Raw genomic sequence first — 23,613 nt, 5'->3', positions numbered from 1 at the left:
ATTGGCCAGCAAATCTCTTTTTGAGCTGTAGTAAGCAGCAGGTGAAAATGCTCTAAAGAGCCAGTGTACTATACCACTACTTACCAAACACCAAACAACAGATTGTCTGGTGAACAACACAGCGGATCATTTAGCTTCTAAATATCAGATTCTTCATTCAAGAGGTAGGGCAGACCAAAACAGATCTCCATGTCTGCTAATGTGTAAAAAGGCACCTAACAAGGTGACAATGTCTCACTGGTGAATTTTCAGCCATTTTACAGTAATTGACCACCGACTTTGCAGATGTCGGCCTAAACAAACTCTTTTTATCCAAAAAAAAATGTATATAAAGGTTGTTTTTGTTAGAAGCACCTTTGTCCTGTGAAAGCACCCACTCAGATATTTATTACAGCTCCGCTGGGATTCCGATTTTTACATGGTGTGTTTTGTTTTGTCAAATTTAGAGGCTAAATCAGCCTTCACTAAGATGCTATTGTTGTCCATTACTGTGTTGGCCTTGCATCGCATGTTTTATTGTTTAGTTTGAGCCTCATCTGCTCTTAGACCCATTCATCAACAGTGGGACAAGAGATGCTTGATTTTTCAATAAATTGTGTGGATAAACTGAAAAAAAAATCACACCTCCTTGCAGGGCTGATAAAGATATATTGCTATAGCTGTGAGGTCATTCATTTTGCTGGCTTGGTTATTGATTAGTGGAAGCTAAGGCGTGATACCCTCAGTGCGTTTCTCTCACAGATGGTCGGCTCCTAATGAACCAGGGTAACAAGCCAGATGCCTTGGTGCTGCACTATGCGAGGTCCTGTGAGACCCTATGGAAGCAATCCTGCAAACATACTTAATTGGCAGCACATAGAGAAACATGAGTGCTGATGCAATCTGAATTAATGTCAAATTATGGGAGGTAAGGTAGGTAAGCAGGCATTCTGTTTGTTGAAGATGAATGAATTTGATGAAGGATTCCATTTTTTGTAGATACGAATGAGATTAGATGGGAGGTTGTGTTGCCTGAACGTCAACAGTATTATGCATCATTGTGTTTTCTGAAGTGAAGTATTTTATGGCGTAGTTGCTACATGAACAACATAGAGAAAAGAAGAGAGGCAAGATTGGACTTGTATAAAGTTATCTCTACTTAAGTACCACTCAGGGCTTCAACTCTTCCGTGTTCTTGGTTTTTGCTTTATTTAGCTTCAGTGCATGGTTTCTATGATGGATGCAGGGTAAACCATCTGTGATCCATTTACGGTGCAGTTTATAATGAAACGTCCTGAGCATCTTGTCTGTTTGGGTTTTGGCTGGCAGCCTGTGAGCGTCTCTGCTTGTCTCATTCCATCCTCCCTGCCGGTCTATCTTCGCCTGCCCGCTCTCCATCTGCCTGCCTCTGTGTGTTTTCTTGTTATCTGTTTTCTACATCACTGTTGAGCGAGTGACTGACGACACATTAGAAAGTCAACTTCAAACCTCGCTTTTATTGAGTACATCCATCACTCAAAGTGTTAGATGAAATTGAATGCATGCAGCCGCATTAGAATTTAATGTTACCAGTCATTGTGATGACACTAATTTCAGTTTTTGGTACAGCCACAATTGTCTGCTGCATCTTTCTAAGCTGTTACAACGGGCTCATTTTTAATAAACATTCCTTTATAGCTGAGAAAGTTTGGCCATTTAAAGTACACGAGCAGGCATCCATTTTCTGTTTTTCATTTGTTTTATAGGCCGTGTGTTGTCCAGTAGAGGGCAGCATAGACAACTAAGAGGTTTGGAGTGTACAAACTAAACCTCCTCTCCTCTCTTCTCTTGCAGGGCCAAGGCGTTTCGAGGAAAGAAAGTCCTTGGAGAATATGATATCAAAGTGGAGCAGGTATAATATTGATTTTTATACATCTATGAAGCCACAGAATAATTTGTAAAGGATCGAAATGGATCAGAAAAGTTTGAACTGACATCCTGACATTCTATTATTGATGTTGAAATATCTATATTTACTCTAGGTCCTTAGAGGGTCAGTTTAAATGCTTTCTCTATACCTACAAAACTAACAACAGTCTCTCCAGCCTTAGCTGTACTTTATGTTACTCTAATTATGTTATCTTAATAAGCAAATGTCAGCATGCCTAAAGGGTATACAAATGATAGTGTAGCTGGTAAATATTGCCTGCTAAACATCCTCCTATCTGAACTGTCACTTTGCATATTAACTTGCTGATGTTAGCCTTCAGCTCAAAACACCTGAGAGCTGCTTCGATGTCTCGCCACTTAATTCTTGTCTTCATTCACACAGGAAAATATGCAACAGGGTTGTATTTATCTTTTCCAAACATTTACATTTGTCATCTTCAGAGAACTTTTCTTTTGGGCTGTGAATGTGTAACTGTGAATAAATATGTGACCACACATTCAAAACCACAAGTACTGTAAAATTATACCAGAACTTTTCACAATATTATACTGTGGGTACTGTGACTTGTTAAGTTTTTACATCAAGTTTTAAATGCAGCATAACATATTGGTTTCATATTGGCCAATCAGCAAACCATTTTGCAATATTTGGTGACTGCATTTGCGCTGCCTGTTGTCGTCCCCGACAATAGGCACACCACATCACAACAAACAGTTTCACACCTAATAGATGTTGACAGTTCAATAACAACCTCAAGCCTCACCACAGAAACGAAATAGACACCAGTGGAGACAGAAGTCGGCAGCTATGAGTCACAGAGAAATCCTCACTGCGTTTTCAACCACACCAAATTGCAGCTGCATGCACTATTTTACTAGAATAACGATATGGTTTATGAATGCAATATAATATAACAAGAATATGCAAACAAATAACAGCTGCAAAAGAGTGTGCAGTGTTAAAGTGTTTCCTTTCATCTCGTTTTACTGCTTCTGCAAAAGGACGATCGTCAGAATAAAAAATGATTCAGTATTTATTTTGATCCCAGTCCGAGTCATTAATTCAAGTGATAAAAAAAGAATGATGTGGCTGTTGCGAAAGTCGCTGTTATTATACAACATTATTGCCCGAAAACCTTGAACACAGAAAATGAAATCCTGTTATATTCTGTTTCATGTAAGTTTCTACAGCTGGTTATTAAAAGCAAAGCAAACCATTTATTATAATGTCATGTATATTTATGTCACATTTGCCAGCTACAGTATATCAACATGATGTCACTGATGAAACTGTCCTGTGTTCTCTTTCCTTCCTCGCAGGCCGAGTTCTCAGAGGTCAATCTCATCTCACATTCAAATGGAACCTGTAATGTGGACATGCAGGTCGTCAGGGGCGGGACCAAAGTGGTCAGGTGAGCACACACACACACACACACACACGCACACACACGCACACACACGCACACACACGCGCGCACACACACACACACACACACGCACACACATACACATACACACACACACACAGAGATTACACTGACAGTTAAAACATAGTTATCCTAACTTTAGTATTGAGATTAAACCCAAAACACAAAGAAAACGCAGTACAAATTTATAAAAAAAAGTTTTAAAACAATACATATGGCAAATACAAATGGAAATTTTGAAGCCAGGTTGAAGTTGCTCTTGAAGGTTAAAGTCTACTAATCAGGTTAAATTCATGTCATCTACAATCCCAGAACCGAGGACTACTTATTAACTAAATAACAAAACATAATGCAATGAGTGATGACCTTTTTCTGAACTGACATTCATGCCTCAAGTGGGGATCGAACCCAGTTACTTCTCACTGTGAGGCAACTGCTCCAACCACTGTGTAAGCATGACTTCTGAAATTTGAAAAGAAAAGTTTGTAAGTAAAGTACTGTGTCGTCCAAATTATGAAAAAAAAATCATACGTTAAAATGTATTAATGGGATTTTGGGGGATACAGTTTGTGGTAGTTCGGACAGAAATCCAAGAAGACACACCCTTTATTTTTTGTTATAGACTTTTTATTTTTGTTTGAGTTTTTGTTTTGTATTATTGTTGACCTTTGGTTTGGTATTAGTATGACTGCATTTACAAGACAAACCCGAAACCAGCAAACCCGCAACCGTGTGGCTTACCTTAGAAGGACTCGCTCTGTGTGGACTACCTTGAGCGGGGCTTGACCCGCGTCTTCATGAGGAGGAGTTTGTTAAAGTACATTACGTCAACGCAACAGGAAGTCCGCCATTTTGAATTTAGAAGCCATTTTTGGCAATTCACACGTATTGTTGCAATGTAACTTTTTTGTACGTCTCGGTGTGATACACATGTCTACCGATTTTCGTGCATGTAGGTAAATGTAGCCGCCGGGGCATCTCTCTAGGGGGCGCTAGCGAGACATTTGGCCATACCCACTCGCGACTCCACTAAAATAAGATATTTTTCGCCGGGAGTCACACGTGTACCAACTTTCATAAGTTTTTGAATATGATAAACCCGCCAAAAATGCAGTTATTTACGGAGAATAATAATAATAACTTGAATAACAATAGGGTTTTCGCACCATCGGTGCTCGGGCCTTAAATTCAACCAAGAAAAATAAACCCAACCTCGACCATGAATCTGACCCTACACCCAAACCCTCCCCTTGAAATGAGTCTTCATAAAAATGTTCCCACTTGGGAGAACATTTGGTCTTCACGAGCGTACAAACACACAAATGACTTGCATCATTTTCCAAACTCCAGCAAAGTGCTGCTTTATCATTTTTATGCATCAATCAATGACGATCCAAACACACATTTTCTGTGAGATCAGACAGAAAAACATTTGGAAATTTACAAACAGACTGGTTTACTGGGATCTCTGATCAGTGGAAAAAGGGCAGAGACGTATGACCACAACCAGAACCCACAGACCAGCACAGTGAATCTGCATACAAACATACGAACTCATTGCAATCACACAGACACAGACACACACCGCAAACCACAATGACACAGACAGCAGTGCCCTTGCTAAAGATTGGCAGTCATTAGGCGAGGCTGTAACTCCTTCTGGTAAGCAACAAATAAAGCCAACAGGAAATGAAGACAGCAGCATCAGTCTAATAATCAGCATCTCTGCCCTGTAATTATGCTTTATAGGAGGCTGGTCTGCACATGTTCGCACACAAACATACAATAAACAGTGACAATTGCTGGAGATAATGTGGAGTCAGGCTAATGCAGAATGATTCACGCTAATCTGTCCTGACTATGTGTTACAGAGGCTTTATTCTTTGTCACCAGAGCTCCTCATAGACCTCCAAAGTGGTATCTTAACCTCGTCCTCACCCAAACATGAGCTTGTAGTGGAGACTTTTATTGAGTTCACAACATAAACGTCAGTCCGTTTTATTGTCTGCCTGAGTTCAATGCACGGTTTTTAGACCTGGACGTTTCTAACTACCTAGATTTGTCTCTGTAATTACACAGTGTCCATCGATTTCAAGTCAAAGCAGCGATTTGCTAACTGCTCAATGACTGTGTTGCTAAGTAACCTCCATCCTGAAGAAGATCTATTTCTTTTTTCAGACTCTAACCATGTCAATAAACAATCTACAACTCTACTACACTCCAGTACATTTCTGATTTCCCCTTTTGTTGTTCATCCAGACAGCCAGCAATCAAAAATTACTGGCTGTTCTTCAAACCCGCTTTAAAACCAGAGGTGACTTTTCAAGCTGTCCCACCTGATTTATGGAACGCTCTCCCCTTGTTCATGCATTTTTTATTTTAAAAGATAATTGAAAATGTTTTTATTCAGACATGGTTTTGGTTCGCACATCTTTATAACTGTTTTTTGTTGTTGTTGTTGTTGTTGTTTTTTGTTTTTTATAGCTTTTGTGCTTGTTGTAATGTCTGTCTGTCCTCGTTTGTTTGTTGTTGCTGTGATTTTAACTGTTCAGTCTTGTGTTGTTTGTTGGCGTTGCTGCTTTATTGACGTAAAGCACTTTATGATTTTATATCTGTAAAAGTTGCTATAGAAATCAACTTTATTTACTTTCTTTCTGTCTTCTTTTTGTTTTTTTCAGTAATAATATAAACAAATAAAACAATGGCAAATAATGAACTAGCTCTAGAATACTTAGCAAGAAGAGAACAATTATTTGCAATGTCCCTCAAACACAGTATGTACATTTGGAGCTGTAAGACCGAAGTCAGACTCTTGCTGGTTTTGGCTCAGAGGCCCTCGTGGAACATTTGCTGATCACTTTGGTGCATGCATATGGTCCATATGGTCAGCCACACACATGTACAACCTGGTCAAATTAGAGAGAAATGTACTGTTACTGAAGGGACAATCATACTTAATTATAGAACTTAAATATGCCATTCAAATCCTGTAAATGCTACTTTGAGCTGGTTATTTTTTTCATTTTCTTAAGGAATAGGGCTGGAATTATTTGATATTTTTAGTGTCACAAAATCCCATAAAAAAAAAAAAAGCAGAATAATGTCCCTCCACTCCTTATAGTCACCTTTTTGAATGCTTCTTACTTTAGACAGCTGATAACTAAAGTAATTCACAAAAATCCAAGAGGAGTAAACAGTGCATACACAATGCTCATGTTCATGTCACAGTGAAGTAAGATGTCAGTCAGTCCAGCAGTATGCCTCATTGAAGTGTTTTGGATTGGACTGACTGTAAACATGTTGGGCAACTAATCTCTTTGGTGCATGCACGGAGAGCTTCCATATGCTCAGCCTTACACATTCATGAAAACAGTTCAAGAGACCATTGGAAATAGTTGCCATGTTGACTTTGTTGTCTCACTTCCTTTTACTCACCATGGCATTTATGAAGAAGAATAAAATCACAGACTTTCTCACACATTTAAAGTTTATGGGTCTTTGTAAGCTCCAGTTCATACTGGAGTTTATAAATAAAGCTCGGGGCACACAAGTGCACAGTGAAAAATCCAAAGTGAAAGCTAGTTAGGATGACTGGGGCGTTGTTGGCAACACTAAATCAGGGTATAACCCAGAGTCATGTTGATCTCCTCTGCCAGTAATGAAGAGCTTACAGTCACATTAATTGCTGTGTCCTCTCCACCAGAGTCTTTTTAGTTTCTTGGAGTGTCTGATTAGTATTCTCGGTGCATGAAGAGCTGGTGGTGGTCACACTGCGCCAGAGTTTTCGCTCTGTGTCTCTTTTCTCTCCCTCCACTCTACATCTCTCTTTCTCTGTCTTGTTTCTCACACCTCTCCCCTCCCTCTCTGCCTTTCCTCACATTCCCTCGCTGTCAAACAAGCCTGCAGAGACAAAAGGAAAAATAACAGGAGTCATGCCCTATCACCGTCAACCTTCCACTGAGTTGAACTGCACTGAATATTGTTTTTGACCTTACTTGTCCGGTCGCAAATTGCCTCCAATCGCTCCAGTGCTGTGGTTTTAGTGTTTTTTTTAAGCTATGAAGAGCTTTAAAGTAGAGCATGAAACCACAAACTGGGAACATTTTCCCGTCTGCCATTTAGCAGTATTTACTTATTAACAATAATTTATCCTTTTCTCTTTGTGGTTGAATACCCGATTCCTCTGCACTGCAGTCCTCGTCACTGCTAACGCTGCTGTTGGCCTGCAGTGCAGACAGACCTCTGTGAGATACATGTCACCAGAAGCTTCGTTTCACCTGCCAGTGACGAGGTTACCCAGCAGGACAAAACATGTGGGGAGGCTCACGCTGCTCCCTGCCCATCCATTTCTACACAAAATTAGATTTCAGTATAATACCAATAGCATGGCTCTAATTAAACATTTCAATGCTTGTAATAACTGTGGCTAATGCACAAACATTCCCACATGTTAAATAATAGTATGTAGTTCAAATTAGGGGTGAAAGTTTAATGACAAGAACTAAATAAAACAATTTGAATGATGAATGTGATCTAATGTAAGACTGATCCATCATTTTTTTTTATGATTAAATGTTGCTATCAACACTGAAAACAAGATATTGATACTTACCTCCTACATTGTAGGCACCCTGACCATCAGAAGGCTCAAACAGATTTTAACAGCCTTCTTAAGAGACACTTTCATATAAAACTATGAGCGGTTTTTGTGGTGAGTTGATGATCTCTACAACTGCCCCCGGTTATCTGCTTATTGTCTTAGGAAGTAATGCATTAAAACATGACAGGTCATCTATCATTTGGCTTAAGATTTGCTTCTGGACTTTATTAAAGCGCTCCCAGATCCTCAGGTTTTTGTCCACGGTCGCTGCTTGAAACGCAAGTGTACACAAAAAAACAAGTTAAATTTGATTTTGAATTATCTGACAATTTCCAAGGTGAGCCTCAACACTGAAGCAAAACTAATTTCTCATTTAAGTTTGCGGTTACAGAAGAGGATATTGCAAGATTTTAGTCCCACTGGTAAAATCATTAAAAAAAATAATCATAAAGTCATGTATTTTAAAGGGGCATACTGTTCTAATTGTTATGTTAATTATTTACATGCAATGTGAAAATAAATGTAACATCAAATACCTACTTTAGGCTTCATTTGCCACCTAATTTGTTCTTGTGTTTAGTAACCAAGCAGAGAAAGTTCCTCTTTCATGTGATTTAGCAATCCAAAACAGGATTCTAATTAAGATGCCATCACAGATGATAATCTATTCTTAGAGGAGAGATATAAGTGCTTAATTGTCCTTTTTTCACAGTCCAATTGACTGTTTCCTTCCTGCCACAGCATCCTGGAAACTAAGTGGAATAGATACATTTTTATACCATTCACTTTGCTTTGGCTTTGTTGGTTTTACTCTGGACCATGACCTTTGTTTAATGCCGTTTCTCTTTCATCCATCCAAAAATGCAGATCTGGCCTCCAAAAACTTTTCTTAAAAAAAAAAAAAAAATCAAAAGCAGACTCTGATTCTAATCTTTGTTGTGGCTCTGATTGCACAAGCTTTGTTCAGACCTATATGTGAAAGTGCAGTAAAAGTGTCCAGAAATTTATATTTATTTTAATCAACTCTCTCTTTTCTGATTCCAGGTCATTCCGACCTGACTTCGTCCTGGTGCGCCAACACGCCTTCAGCATGGCCCAAAATGAGGATTTTAGGAACTTGATCATCGGTCTGCAGTATGCAGGCATCCCTTCAGTCAACTCTCTGGACTCCATCTACAACCTCTGTGACAAACCCTGGGCTGTAAGTGATTTCAGCCAAACAAATTTACTCTGACAAAAATCTACACAGTATGTGATTCACTGTAGATTGCAGAAATGTGGAAAGAATCAATTTAATGCAGTCCATTAGAAGCACTAATTGTCATGCTCATTCACAGCTTATACAGTAAAAACATGATGACTATAATTATTACTACATGAATACTGTGCATATACATCTGTGACTAAAATAATCATTGGGTTTTATACTCATTCAGCTACCCATGTTTAATTTGCAGTAGATTCACCTTTAACATTTTCTGTGTCTATTCTTCTCCTCTCCTCCAGTTTTCCCAGCTGATCAATAATCAGAAGAGGTTGGGTTTTGATAAGTTTCCTCTCATTGATCAGACCTTCTACCCCAACTACAAAGATATGGTAAACTTCTTTTATTTTAAATACACACCCTGTAGCCCTGCAGCTCACTCACATCTTAGAAACATCAATGACTGACAAAATAATATGATCTTAAGATTCACAGATTGATTTATAATTTTCTATATTTAGTAATGTATTGTTTGCCTCAAGGCTCTAAAAGCAGAATAACACGTCGTATGTCAATTAGGTTTGAGGATGTCAATAAAAATAAAAATGCACATTTATTAGAGAATTATTTTCTAAATTGCAGTGTTGCCATATTTCTGGCATAAACCACTTTAATATTTGGTAAATACATGTATTTAACGTGAAGTTGTGTGAACATGATACCTTTCTAATAATTATGTACAATAGAACTACAGCCCCAATTCAGTTCATTTTCATTACTGTGTCATGCTTTCATGTTTTATGTCTTGAATAAGGTAAGTATTATTATTTCACACTAAGATGTGTTGAGGTTTCCAAAAAGGTTCCAAATTTAAACTACTGTAAAGTCAGATGAAAAATGTGTAAAAAAAAAAAATGGTTTGGTAAGTATTTTACTGTAGATTCATGACAAAGATGAACCTTCTTCTTACCTGTAACTCTACGATTCCCATCATGCATTTTACCTTTTATTTTCACTGAAGCATTTATGAGGTTTTGGGTAAGATATGATAAATATATTCTGTGCTCTGCACTGGAGTGCTTTTAAATTGAGACATGCTTAAATTACTTTGCCTCTTTACCGATATTCTGTAACAGCAGAAACTCTTGGCAAACTGAGAAAACCCCTTATTAAATATGTTCATGCTTTCATGTTAATGTCACCCAACCTTTGTTTTGTAAAGAGTCTTACTTTCTACTGAAGACATATTTTTTTTTATAAAGAGACAGCGACACGCTGTTTCACTGAGACATTTTATATACATCTTTTTTGGTACATGGAAATAGAAAACTCTATTCAGACAGAAACAGAGACATAAATACAAACCCAAACAATTCTTTCAGTATAAAACAAAAATGAAATTGTTTACCACTTCACTAAAGCCATACAATTATTATGCATTGTCATCATACCAGTCATAAAATTACAGGTAACTATTAAGACATTTTTAAATAGACAATATGTCTGCAATGAATGCGGCAAATTACTGCATTAAATGTAAATATTTTACTGTTGAACGTGACTTGGATATGATCTTGACATACTGACTACTGCATAACAATAGCAAGGGATGATGCACATAATCTCTATGACTTCAGTGAAGTAATCCAGTAACAAGACAGGGGTCAATTCAGATTCAGGTCTTTTAATAAATGCTGAGTCATTATGTTGGACAACACTGAAATCATTAATTAATCGTAGCTCATTCATCAATATTAGTTATTTCTCTTCATGTTGGTTAACGTATTGTGCCAGAGATTGTACTATCTTGTTTGAAACATTGATGAGAATCCACTTCCTGTTTTTAAGGAGTTAAAATAGTGAATTGAACCGTGTCCTGTTACATCTTTTCCTCTAAGGAGAGGTGGCTTGGCTTCTACAGGTGGCAGTGCTGTTGTTAAAGCGCTGGATTAGATTTTTGGCACAGGAAATAGTACAACCAAGTTCAACCAAGGAAACTAAACACACAAAACCACAAGATAAGAATGTCTATGCTATAAGAGAAGATCTGGTTAGCCTTTAAAGGGTTAATTCACAATGAAATACAATATTTACAGTCTCATAAATCTGAGATAAAACTGTGGTGATTTCGATTTACAAGAGTTACGGTCATGTATAATTACTGTCAGATTTAATAGATTTATTCCTGTGTCGGATTTAATCAAAATATAGTTATTTGGAGAGAATCTGGTGTTGCTTTTCTCTATGTATAAGGTACACTGCAAAGGTTTTTGGCACATTAGATTGGTATTCATTACATTATACCTTCAATTTTGGACCCAAATTCATTATGCAGGATGACCCCAAACATAGTAATATAGGATTATATGAAGAGACAGAAAAAACGGAGAGGAATTGTGGCAGGTTTTCTAAGCTCTGAACAACCCTCCTGCCATGTACCTTAAAATATTGTGTGCAAGTGTACCTTGTAGATTTGGTGCTAATTTAAAAGCAGTGGGTGCTCACACCAGTCACTGATCTTATTTATAATTTTCTTCTCTTTACTGCACTTTGTGTGAATTCAATAAAAATAAATTCATTACATTATTTTTTAAAAGCATTACCATTAAGTTTTAGTGCCTTAAACTTTTACACAGTACTGTATATACAGTGTATTTTCATTTGCATGGGACAGCTGTGTGATAATATATAAAGGTAAAAATTCATTTTTTTTTTTTTTTTTGTGGGGAAAATGTGGCAGTGCAAACAAATTTGAGGTCTTCAATTTTTGTTCAAGTTATGCATTTATCATCAGACTAAAGATTCACTCTGGGGTGAATGATTTGCAGTGGATGGTGTGCTGCTATTCTTACTTTGTGGAAAACGGCAAGTGAAGTGGAAAGTGTGAGAGTGAAAAAATGAGTCAGAGGAATGCCGAAAGCCCCTGCAGTTTAGAAAATGTTTTCAAGCTTTACTTTAGCAACCACCTGAACTCTGCTAACAGAAGCTCAGCGTCAGGTTATGCTCCCTCAAATCTGAAATTGGCCAATTTTTTCAATGAAATCAGTTGCTATTTTGTGCGCCTAATCTAAAACTACACAAGCCAAAGCAGTTTTCTTTTTTCTTGAGGCATTTCAGGAGTCCGATGGAGTACAATGAAAGTCAGAATTACAAGTCAAGGGTCAGTCATATCCAAGAAGTCTTTCTCAGGTGGAGGCCCACCCCGGTACCAGCTACAGCTTGTGTCGGAGCGGCGAATACAGGCGTACTGCCGGGCCTGCTCCCCATTTAAGCTGTTATCCAGCAGCCAGTCCGTCCACAAGCACTCATTTTCTCCTATCGATGCACACGGCACTGTGTAACAGGTGTTGATCTGATAAGAGAAGAATAATTTAGTCACTTCTTTACTCATTCACGCATCTCAGTCTTCGTTCCAGAAGTAGGTCTCCCCTGTGTTATGAATAAAAGTCTAGTTTTGGGTGAACGTTGGAGAAGAAGTGGAAGAACAATAGATAGATGGTTTGGATAGTGCTCAAACCGATGTTATACTAAAACATGTTATTCACCTTTCAGTCCACTAGAGGATATCATGCCAAAGAGGCGTGAAAAGGAAGGCCCCAAAAACCACATCATCAGGGTTAGAAAGATCACAGTTCGGGTTAAAAAGGGTAATTTTACATAAGCAACGTTATTAGGTGACATAAACTACTTCGCATACGTTAAATATATTATGTTTTGTATGCTACTTAATTACATTACTTAACAGAAATCCACATTGACTTTTGCTTTCTCATGGACTCGAACACAAGTCCAACCACCCCTGGCCTCCTTTCTACTCTGACTTTCACTGTGTTCCAAATGGGGTACTTACGTACTAACTAACTATTCTAAGGGCATAATTACGTTCACTCTGTCAAGTATGGTAACATGCACTGCACTACCCAAGTACCCAGAAGATGCACTCAAAATGGTGTGTAGAGTGTAGCGCTGGACACTTTCACACTCAACAATCGCCATATTGGTTACGCTGCAGAGACAGCTGCAGCTGTTGCAGAACACTGCACAAAAGTGTTTATTTTTCACCACCATACTGCTGTTGGATGAAAGGCATCAGTGTGTTAATTGCCTGTGTTAAACATAGGGCACAAAAACACGTTAATGTCTGCGTAAAATAAATAAAGCCGGCAGATGTGTTGGTGAGTCATGCTTTCAAATGCTTTCAAACTGTTATTTCCGGTCAGTGCAGAATGGCAGTGTGTGATTTGAGACAACACTTCCCTGTCAAAATTCAAATACTACCCAAGTAGGATTCCTAACTTGTAAGAGTTCTATTTGTTAGTGTACTAAGGAAAGTATGCCATTGGGAACACAGCCTTTATCGCTCTGTGTACTTCAACACATGACCTCCTTCTTCGACTCTTTACATTTTCACGCGTAGTTGAGGCAAAATATAACACTGAAGCAGTATACTTTAGTGGACTGACAGGTTTATCACATACTTTGTTGTGATACTGGGCTGTTCTCTTAACACATGATGCTATAAAGAAGTGTTGGTTGGAAAAAAATAATCAGATGCTTTGAAAATATTCAGACCAAAATAGAAAAAGAAGATCTGAGGCAGAGTAACAGATGAGAAGTGAGAGCTTTTTGCTGTCACAGTTGTTATTTTGTTTCTGTAGTCAGAGCTTGAGAGTAGACCTCTCAAAAGCGTGAGAAAGATAAACGTGTATAAAAAGAGAGTGAACAGTCCTTACTCACTCTGCACTCACAGCCCATCTGGTATCTATAGTTGAGATTCTTCTTTTGTGACAGTGATAAGTTGTCCCAAGACTCTACCAGGTCACACTGGCCAATGGAAATCCTCCCATCACTCCACATACTTCCTGTTTAGTGACATCACAGCACCAGCATTCAGCAAAACACATTATGTAGATGTATTTACAAGCTTCATTTTCAAAATCCTTATACTCCTGATAACAACAAACAAAAACTATAATTGCAAACATTAGTTCAAAGCTGTTAGAACTCAGTTTGAGCAATACAACTATGCCTGCTATAATTATGGGCATTATTTGTACAACATGTACAACACTTGAGCTTGTTAAAAGAAATTGTTGAACATGCTTAGTTCCTTATGAGCGTTAAACGAGAAGATCAATACCATGATGTAGCTGCCTCCCCTTCTCACCAGTCTTTATGCTTAAGCAAAGCTAACTGACATGAAAGCAGTGTTAATCTTCTAATAACGTTCAGCATGAAAACAAATATTTCCCAAAAATAGAAAAGCAATTTTATAAGAAGAAAATCCTGCCACTGGAAACTCTAATATTCCCAGTAAAACCATCCCGATGTACCAATTGTTGCTTTTTGCTACTAATAGAGTAATATAAAAACCCAGTTATTTTAAAATTTACCTGAGAGCAGATACCCTGCTTTATTGTTGGAGTCCAGTTTTACTCCGCACAGTGACGAGAAGACAGGAGTATACACATACTGGATGTCCTTGGCTTTGTCAAAACCTTTGAACATCTGGACGCAGAAACATACAGGGAGAAATTAAATACAGTATATGCAGCAACACTGTAAGGAGGAATATTATATGTTCCCAACATATAGCGTTGAGAGTTTTATTGTCTTAGAAAACTCAACTCCAAAATATGGAAATGAATAAATACAAGTTTTTACATTAAGCAGATAATATTATACTATATAATATAAAGTAGACTTTTGCTCAATATTCATTAGTAACACCATGAGATCAAAACATACAAGAATTTGGATAATTTTTTTTAAACCTTTTTTATCACATTTGGGGCATTTTGCCTTTATTTGATAATTGATAGTGTTGAGAGGGACAGGCAACAAGGACAGAGGGGGATATGTAATATGAAACAAAGGTTGGAAATCAGACCGCAGATGTTGTAGATGTTGTTTGGGGTATGTGCCGCCCTGTCAGACTTTAAGGAAGTTTGAACTGCCTCTCTGCGAGGCCAGTTATAATTTTTGTACTTCCCATGACAGATGACATGCAGACAACATCCACATAAACCGCACAGCTACGTATCACACGGCAGCATACACAGTAAAAGTGTTCTATATCTGCACCAGCAGCAGGGAGCTCACCTTGATCATTTTGATTTCGTATTGGATCATCTTCATGTAAGGTGAGGAGCTGTTGCTAGGCGACACAATCTTCTCCCCAGAGATCTTTGCCCTTATCACTGTGAAACAAAGGGAGGGCGGAAAAAAAAGAAAAAAAAAGAAAGGAGGGTTAAGATCAATTGAAATGTTAGGTGGATAAATGGAGGGACGGGCGGCGGCCGGAGACAGACAGACAGATAGACAGATAGACAGATAGATAGATAGATAGATAGATAGATAGATAGATAGATAGATAGATAGATAGATAGATAGATAGATAGATAGATAGATAGATAGATAGATAGATAGATAGATAGATAGATAGATAGATAGATAGATAGATAGATAGATAGATAGATAGATAGATAGATAGATAGATAGATAGATAGATAGATAGATAGATAGATAGATAGATAGATAGATAGATAGATAGATAGATAGATAGATAGATAGATAGATAGATAGATAGACAGACAGATAGATAGATAGATAGATAGATAGATAGATCATAGATAGATAGATACATAGATAGATAGATAGATAGATAGATAGATAGATAGATAGATAGATAGATAGATAGATAGATAGATAGATAGATAGATAGATAGATAGATAGATAGATAGATAGATAGATAGATAGATAGATAGAAGATAGATAGATAGATAGATAGATAGATAGATAGATATCCCTTCTCCTCCCTCCTTTTGTATCCTTGTCTGTCACTCTCCACACACAGACAGTGTATCAGTCCCTCTCAGTAGTGACACACACACATACACACACACACACACACACACACACACACACACACACACACACACACACACACACACACACACACACACACACACACACACACACACACACACACACACACACACACACACACACACACACATACAGTATACAGTACGTACTCCACCACATACACACTGCAGAGCACATTTTAATTTGACAACTTCTAAGAATATTCATTATAATAAAGAATATTATTAATATTGTTGGTTTTACTCAGTCAGTGGCCGACATTGTGCCAAATCAAACCTAATTATTGTAGGTTTCATTGCCAGAGAACTATATTTTAAATTCAAGTCTCCCATAACGTTAACTGACAAATTAATTTCACTGTCTAATATTTTGATTGCTTTAATAACACTGCGGGGGCTAAATGAATCAAATTTAATTGGCTTTACTATTGTAACTCTCAGGTTAATCTCATGAAAAAGTCCTGCTGGTAGCTGCATTACCTCTGCAGCTAAAAATCAGTGGTACCACTAAAGGTACCTAAAATGACCTGTACTGATTTAAAACATTAAGTCAAATGAAACTCTTTGCTGAGCTAAACTTGTAACACTAACATGAAAACCATAGACTGTATGTAAACGTAGGCGTAGTTTCTTAGATTTACTCCTTAAACTGCAATACTATGCTTGGGATTGGCTCCAAAAAGGCTCTGACTCCTTAGACTGCCATTCAACTTCTTTCATGAAATACCAAGCCAATAAATGTTTTCCTTTAGTCATTAAGGTAATTCACAAAATGTCCTTGTTATTGGTCTTCTGAGATTCCATCTGGAAATAATCCCATCGTTAGTAGGCCTTAAAAAGTTATATGTTTGGGGGCATGTCACTTTGATTGATAGGCCTTTGGTGTAGTCAGGTTTCTGCTATCTGTAAGCAGGGTGTAGTGTCCTTGGGTTTTCTAAATCAGATTTAACCAAAAACAACAGGTTATAAGTGGTTGGTTGTCGCTTGATGGAAAAGTACAACCATAATTTTTTTTTTTAAATAGAGCATGTATTTTCTGCTTAGATAATTAACTGGTGATGATGCTGGATTTTTTTTTTCCTGGGACATTTAGCTTCAGCCTCAGTCGTTCAGCAGATTATTATTTATGTATCATTCAAGAGCACATTGAAGACCTTATGGAGTTCTAATTTGAAAATGAGTTAGCTGCACACAGAAAAATGTGCTTGAAAAAGAGTTTCGAACCAACTCATTTCTTCGGTAGCTGCAATGAAGAAAATCGGCATCATTTCAGCCAACAAAATCAACAGACAAGATACGAACGATGAGCCGTCTACTGGTTCCACTGTATGAAATTAAAGACCCATAGTTTTACAAAAAGGATTTTATGGGCCAGATCTGCCTCCATTATCAGTCAACATATAGCTGATTTTGTTTTCTGTATATTGTGTGTATACTAATAACATAAATGTAATGTTCTTACTTGTTGTTTTTTTTGGTGAATTTGCTGTAATTCACATTATTGGTGCTACGTAAAGTAAATGTCATTCCCCTATCTTCCACATCTTCCTCTGTAAAAGAGAAAAAGCAGTTCCCTGTAGCTGCCCCAAAGTGAGATGGAGAAAGAGAAGGGAAGAAGCAGAGAGCCAGAAGTGGATTGAGTAATTGTGGTAAAAGCCATGAAAGAAAGAGAAAAGCAACAGTATTAGAGAGAGTGAGGGGAGAGAAAGTGTGAACCTCATGCACAGCTAAGCAAACCACCCCCTTGTTTTTCCTTTTCACTCATCACATAACTACGCCACGGTTTTGTGTGCTGGTAAGAGGAGGAGGAGGAGCTCAGCGTGTTCTGTGAAATTGGCTCAGGAGAAAGGGAGCCTTATTTTTTTATTTTTTTATTATTTGTTGAACATGCAGGAAGATAGAAGTGTTACAGTAAATCAGGGTGCATTGCATTGCCTGCAGTGAGACAGCTGGTCCAGGCACGGACACTTTGTAGAAAATGTCAGAAAGCACAGTTTTAGATGCCTGTTTACAATAACTCTGATATACTGCCTGAGGCTCAAATAGAGTGTGGCATTTGAAAACATTAGACCTGCCTCCTACAGTAGATTAATACAGTGCTGTTGTAGCTATACAATGTTTGATCTCATAAGGACAAACCTGTGTATAAGGTCACATGCACACACATGTGCAGCTACGACCTGAAAAAACGGCTGCAAATAAGTAGAGCTCAGTTTGATTAATTTGTTGGTACACTTTAGAATCAGTAAGGTATTATCAAAATGCGGCTGTAACCTCCTATACATTAGTACAATTCTGTGGTGTTTCTACTGCACATGAGTATTAACATTTTTGCACCGCTTTATACTTATTTTGTGCTGTTCGATTGAAATGCTTATTGCATATATTTAACAGATACAGATTTTGATAACTTTGCAGGTCGAGTTTTACACGCTAAACATACTGTAGACTATCGTAAACATTTCACTGCCTAAAATATTAAGTGATACGAGTATAATAATAGGTTGTAGTAGTTTTCACTACTTTACTACAAATTAAAATGCTGGTTAAAGTTGCATGAATCAATAGTTTATAGCTGAAAGAGTTATTGTACTTTTGATACTAATGTTCATTTTGATGTCAACACTTTTGTATTTCAGTCAACTAAAATTTTGCATGCAAGGCTACAGTATTGATTAGTTGGAGCTTGACCAATACGGTATATTTTAGGTTTATTCGATATGGATATTTTAGATATAGAAACTATAAAAAAAAATTAAAAAAATACAATTATCATATATCAGCTAATATTGGTTTATAAAAATGAGGATTTATCATTGCAGCTCCATTTGTAATCTAGTAATTTTGCATTGGGATATTTTTACTGTTACTTACATAAACATTTACTTAGGAGTTTACTTCGTTTTCACTGTTGGTCAACTGTATTAAAGCAAGAAGCTGCAAGTGCAGGGCAACATCACATCTATCACTGAACCTTAAAACGTCACTACACCCACGTACTTAGCTATGATTACACCACTGAATAAGATAGTCATGCTCACTGCACAGAAATACCATACTTGCCAGTGATGACTATCATATTATTGGCCTCTTTGTTAGTTCAACTCTTTGATCTGCACTTCCTTTGGCAAGAAGAAATATATCTCAAAGTAGACGAAGTGCTTTGGCAAATTAGCCGTCCTACTTAAATCTTCCATTCTGAGCTGAATAATGGGTCTATGTGGCCTATTAATGGTAAGTAATACACCACGGCATAACAGTGCCCTGTGTAAGGATCAAACAGTTGGCAGTGGGAGTTTTGGTCATGTATCAGAGCAAGAACAGAAGCTGTATTGGCTAATTACCCAGGAATTTTACAGGCACTATTCATTACAGTAGGTTTAATCATTTTTTTGAGAAACTGTCGGCTCTCGGCAGATAAAACAAAACAAAAATATAGGTTGGATCCCCTTCCAGACATAATAGTTTTTGGACAGTGTTTTAAATTACATTTATTGTATAGGTTACATGTTCAAAACCTTCCAGGTTTGTTGTGTCCTCCTAAAATGATTCTCTTAGCCCCGATTCTCTGAAATGTTTACCTCCTATTCAGACATCTTTGAACTGCACAGGCTGGGTTACCCACTCCTTTCAGTTGCTGCGGCTGTGTTATGAACAGGATTAAGGACAGACAGGCAGAGTGAAAGTGGCTCTGCATCTGCACCACAGCTACATAACCCAAGAGAAATATTGCAAACTTGTACCATGAGAACTGATGTAGTAAGTAACTTCCCCCTCCCAGATGAATCGGCACCCTTGTCATGCTCACAAAGCTGGACTGTCAGCAGGCTTTCACACTGATATTGTTAGTATGCAGACCATTAGACCAAGCCTATAGACATGGAAATGAAGTGGGGAGAGAGAGGGAAAGAAAGCGAGAGAGATGGAGTAGGCTGTGTTGGCACGGCTTGGCCTCTGTCCAACAAACACACACTCACACACATACACACAATGTCAAATACACAAACCTGGCCAGGGTATCGTCCAAGGTTTGTCCAGATGGGATATTACTCAGATGTACTGCTTTATTCCAAGAGTTGATCCACTCTGACAGCACTGTCAGGTCAACTAAAGGCCACCACCAGCTCACGCTTAGAAAACAACCAGGACAGTGTAATTACAGACACCACCATATGAAAGGTTTTCTTCTGAACACTCATGGTAAAGGAGGGATTTTCCTTATTTGTTATTCATGGGTCCAGAAATGTGTGTTCCACCTGAAAGGGGACCACTGACTTTATCCATTCAGAGAGGGACTTATACATTTAAAACTAAAAACAGATCAGAGCCCCCAAAGCAGAACCAGAGGAAATTAGGACCCAATTACAAAGCAACGAGAGGTCAACACCCCCCCCCCCCTTTAGTTACTGTTCAGCCAGTCAAGCTTTATGATCTCGCATAGAACATACGGAGGCAGTTTACACTAATATGCACCACTTGAATTTTTTTTTTTTTTCAAGCATTAAAAAGAAATGGGTCCTAGATCTTATAGAAAACAGCCAACAGCTCATGATTTTGCCATCATATTTTGTCATAGCATACAAGCCAGCTAGTCATTGTCACCACCCTAAACTGGTTGAAAACTCCCCGTTTGTTTTGGGGGAAGATATCATACAAAAAGAGGCGGAACAAAGTTGTTTTGTACTGCAAAATTTGACATTTCTTTTTTGGGCTATGTATAAGTATGAGAACGTAAGGCTGCCCCTGCTACAGTGTTACCTTCCCCAAATCATGACAGAGCCGTTAACATTACACCGAACTCTAGAGTAAGAGTAAGCTAACAGGTTAATATTTGCAACCTAAAAGACAACACAAAATATCCATTCTTGACACTTTTGCCACACTTCTGTGTTTTGGTTTTGGAAAGGCTAAAAGAAAATACGGCTCTTACAACACACTTTATCATGTGGAGAAATCGAAAGCCTGACGGTGCCCATTTACGGCTGCAAAGCGAGGATCGGGTAATCATTGTTCTGGGGCGGGTTAACTGTTAATTGAAAGCGTTTTGTTTGGATCCAGTGGTTCAAAAGTGTTAGGTTTGCTGCTTGTTTTAAGGACATCATTTCCGTTTTTCAATTAGCCACACAAATTACATGAGAATAACGAGAAGCTTGAATCTCTGTTGTGTCTTGTCAACAAAAGGGTTTTGGAATGGTTTCTCACTGATGTCAGTAGCACAAGAATGATTGTACTTCATAGTAAGCTCAACAACTACCCTTTAATGTCTAGATTCAAACATGCGCCACGGTTCACTATGTCCTGCGCAACTGGAACCAAAATAATGAGGGCCTCTCGCATAACAGGTCATATAGCGCACAAACTCTCCTTGTTCTATCATATTTGTCCAATACTGCTGCTCACACTAACAATTTCGATAGATTTTATTTAACACCATCCCACCTTGTGCACTTATGGTTTTGAGTTACAGCTTATTTTAAGTAGGGTTATTTTTTTTGTTATTTACCTTTATTGAAATTTTCCAAAGCTGCATGTTTTTTTTTTAATCAAAACTATTTATAATTTCTAACACTTACATACACCTATTTAATTTGGTTTAATTTGCTTTATTCTGAAAAGTTACAAAGGAAGAATTGACATTGATTCCTGTTCTTTTGCACTAAAGTTACAGAGAAAACACCAACATTTGAAGTCCCTTTTTTTGTAGGAGGCTTATGGGAAAGCCCTAGATTTTACTTTGGAGAAAACAGAATAATCAAACCTACAGGACCTCCATCTCTGTCATGGATGGCACATTTCATACGTAAAACGCTGTGCTAAAAACATTGCCCCAAATACTCTCATTGTGTTCCCATAACCCAGATCTAATTTGGCTTTAGACCTGGTGGTTTTGAAAACAGGTCTCAGCTTCCATTTCATACTGACTATATTCTGAGACACATTTTTGAAGTACTTTGAAAGCACTGACCCTCTAAACCTGAAGGGAGATACAAACCAATTAGAAAACAAGACTTAAATAAAAGCAATTACTTTTCTCTTTCCCTCTCCCTCTCCTCTGCTGGAGTGTAACCTTTGACAGGAGCACATACTCCAGCTTTCCACACTCTGGGGCCAAGTACTCAAAGTCAGAGCAGAGTGTTGGTTTTGGCCTGTGCTTAGATGAGAAAGAACTGGATGATGGGGACGGGGGAAGGGGTAGAGGGGGGGCAGGAAGACAGGCAGAGAGCCCGACAGACAGACAGACAGACAGACAGACAGACAGACAGAGAGATAGAAAGTAGGCCGGGGCCACTCAGTGGTGATTGTTTTTTCAGGGTTTGTTTTTATGTAAATTAGAGCAAGACCATGCAAATATGTTACTTAAAAAACAGATGGCAGGATGGAGAAAAAGGCCAGTAATAGAACAACTATGTGTTTGCAAGGCCCATGAAACTTTTTAACTTCATTTAAAAATAACAGATGCACACCTCCAAATTAATATTGACTCCACTCTCATACTAATATTTCAGCTAGCTTCCATAATAGAGCTTTACTGTCAGATTGCTTAGAATTAAACTGATCATTTGTATGAATCTGTAAACATTGTTGTTGTGTAAATAGCTCAGCCATGCAGCTCTATTGATGAGTTCACACAGGGGATTTGATTTGTTTTGCCTTCTTAGAAAATGGAATTATCAATAAGCCTTATCATTAGTCAATTAGTTAAAATGGAGGAGCATTTATCACATTCCAAAGTTATGCACCCCTTTTCTGTTTTTACATTCACACTCTGAAGAACTTAAAATCTGTTTTCTACAATAATTAAACGCAATAGCTTTTATATTCTTTATGTTTAACATTTATATGAGTGAACATAAATTAGTCTCCGGTCAATAACTTACCAATCTCAGCGCTGCAGAAGAGATGCTGTGGGTGTGCTGGGTGGCAGCTACATCCCTCCACAACTTCCTCCATGCCTGCACCAAGCAAAAGGAGCACCCAGAGCCCCAAACACACACTCCGGTCCTGGGACACGGCCATGATGACTCTGGCTACCTCTGACCGCTCCACCACTTAATGAATGCTCTGCAAGCTCTTCTGATCCCGTTAAGTCCCCCGGGAAGCAAGTCAGGCTGGCAGTCAGCAAGGGGGGTGGGTGACAGACAAGAGAGTTGATTTGAAGTAAGATGAGCTCTGCTGAGCTGAAAGGCAACAGCGGATAGAAATGCTTTCATAAGTTTAAAGTAAACCTCTGAATTGAAGCGGCAGCAAATATATTAAGTAGAAGGGAAGGCTGCTGCTGCTGCTGCTGCTGCTGCTGGTGCTGGTGCTGCTCTCTTTTCTCTTCTTTCTCTCTCTCTCTCCCTCTCTGCAGACAACACACAGAGAAACTCACAATAGTTGGATCCCCTCACACTCTGGTCTTGAATGCTGAGAGGGGTCGCACACAGGGAGCCTCTTATGTGCTCAACAATTTAGGGACAGCCTCCTCAAACTCAGAAAAAAAACCTACCATCCTTTGCCTCTTCTCCTGCCCTCTTTTTGATGTCCTCCATCTCCTCCCATAGGCTGCCATAGGTCTTATTCATTGAGTTTCTCCTTTCACAGAA

The 23,613-nt window shown here is 38.2% G+C and overlaps 2 protein-coding genes across 2 annotated transcripts in view; one reads left to right on the top strand and one right to left on the bottom strand.

Annotated features, from left to right (window-relative positions):
* syn2b (synapsin IIb) overlaps positions 1–23,613 on the top strand; it is a 78,154-nt gene that overhangs the window by 39,795 nt on the left and 14,746 nt on the right. The window contains exons 2-5 of the mRNA XM_069690878.1: positions 1,813–1,870; positions 3,229–3,320; positions 8,980–9,136; positions 9,442–9,531. Of these exons, the coding sequence (XP_069546979.1) occupies positions 1,813–1,870; positions 3,229–3,320; positions 8,980–9,136; positions 9,442–9,531 (397 nt within the window). The remainder of the gene's footprint in view (positions 1–1,812; positions 1,871–3,228; positions 3,321–8,979; positions 9,137–9,441; positions 9,532–23,613) is intronic.
* On the bottom strand, positions 10,418–23,428 carry LOC138616522 (metalloproteinase inhibitor 4-like). Its single transcript, XM_069690879.1, has 6 exons — positions 23,254–23,428; positions 22,906–23,136; positions 15,242–15,339; positions 14,533–14,647; positions 13,877–14,001; positions 10,418–12,491 (listed from the first exon to the last, which is right to left on the bottom strand). Exons 2-6 carry the CDS (start codon positions 23,042–23,044, stop codon positions 12,294–12,296), a joined length of 675 nt encoding a protein of 224 aa, XP_069546980.1. The 5' UTR covers positions 23,045–23,136; positions 23,254–23,428; the 3' UTR covers positions 10,418–12,293.

Source organism: Brachyistius frenatus, unplaced genomic scaffold (assembly GCF_029030835.1).
Source record: "Brachyistius frenatus isolate BFR_SWC_R1_liver_20210118 unplaced genomic scaffold, ASM2903083v1 Contig_10, whole genome shotgun sequence".
In the NCBI taxonomy this organism is placed as follows: Eukaryota; Metazoa; Chordata; class Actinopteri; family Embiotocidae; genus Brachyistius; species Brachyistius frenatus.
Note: the sequence above shows the minus strand (reverse complement) of the source record. Positions and strands in the feature narration are given on the sequence as shown.

Bases quoted from the DNA above. Each gene is read 5' to 3' on its own strand.
- LOC138616522 (XM_069690879.1), bottom strand. From the start codon at position 23,044: ATGGCCGTGTCCCAGGACCGGAGTGTGTGTTTGGGGCTCTGGGTGCTC. The intron at 15,340-22,905 runs GTAAGTTATTGA...TTTGTTTCACAG, and splicing joins CTTCTGCAGCGCTGAGATTG to TGATAAGGGCAAAGATCTCT. The intron at 14,002-14,532 runs GTAAATTTTAAA...GTCACTAAACAG, and splicing joins AGCAGGGTATCTGCTCTCAG to GAAGTATGTGGAGTGATGGG.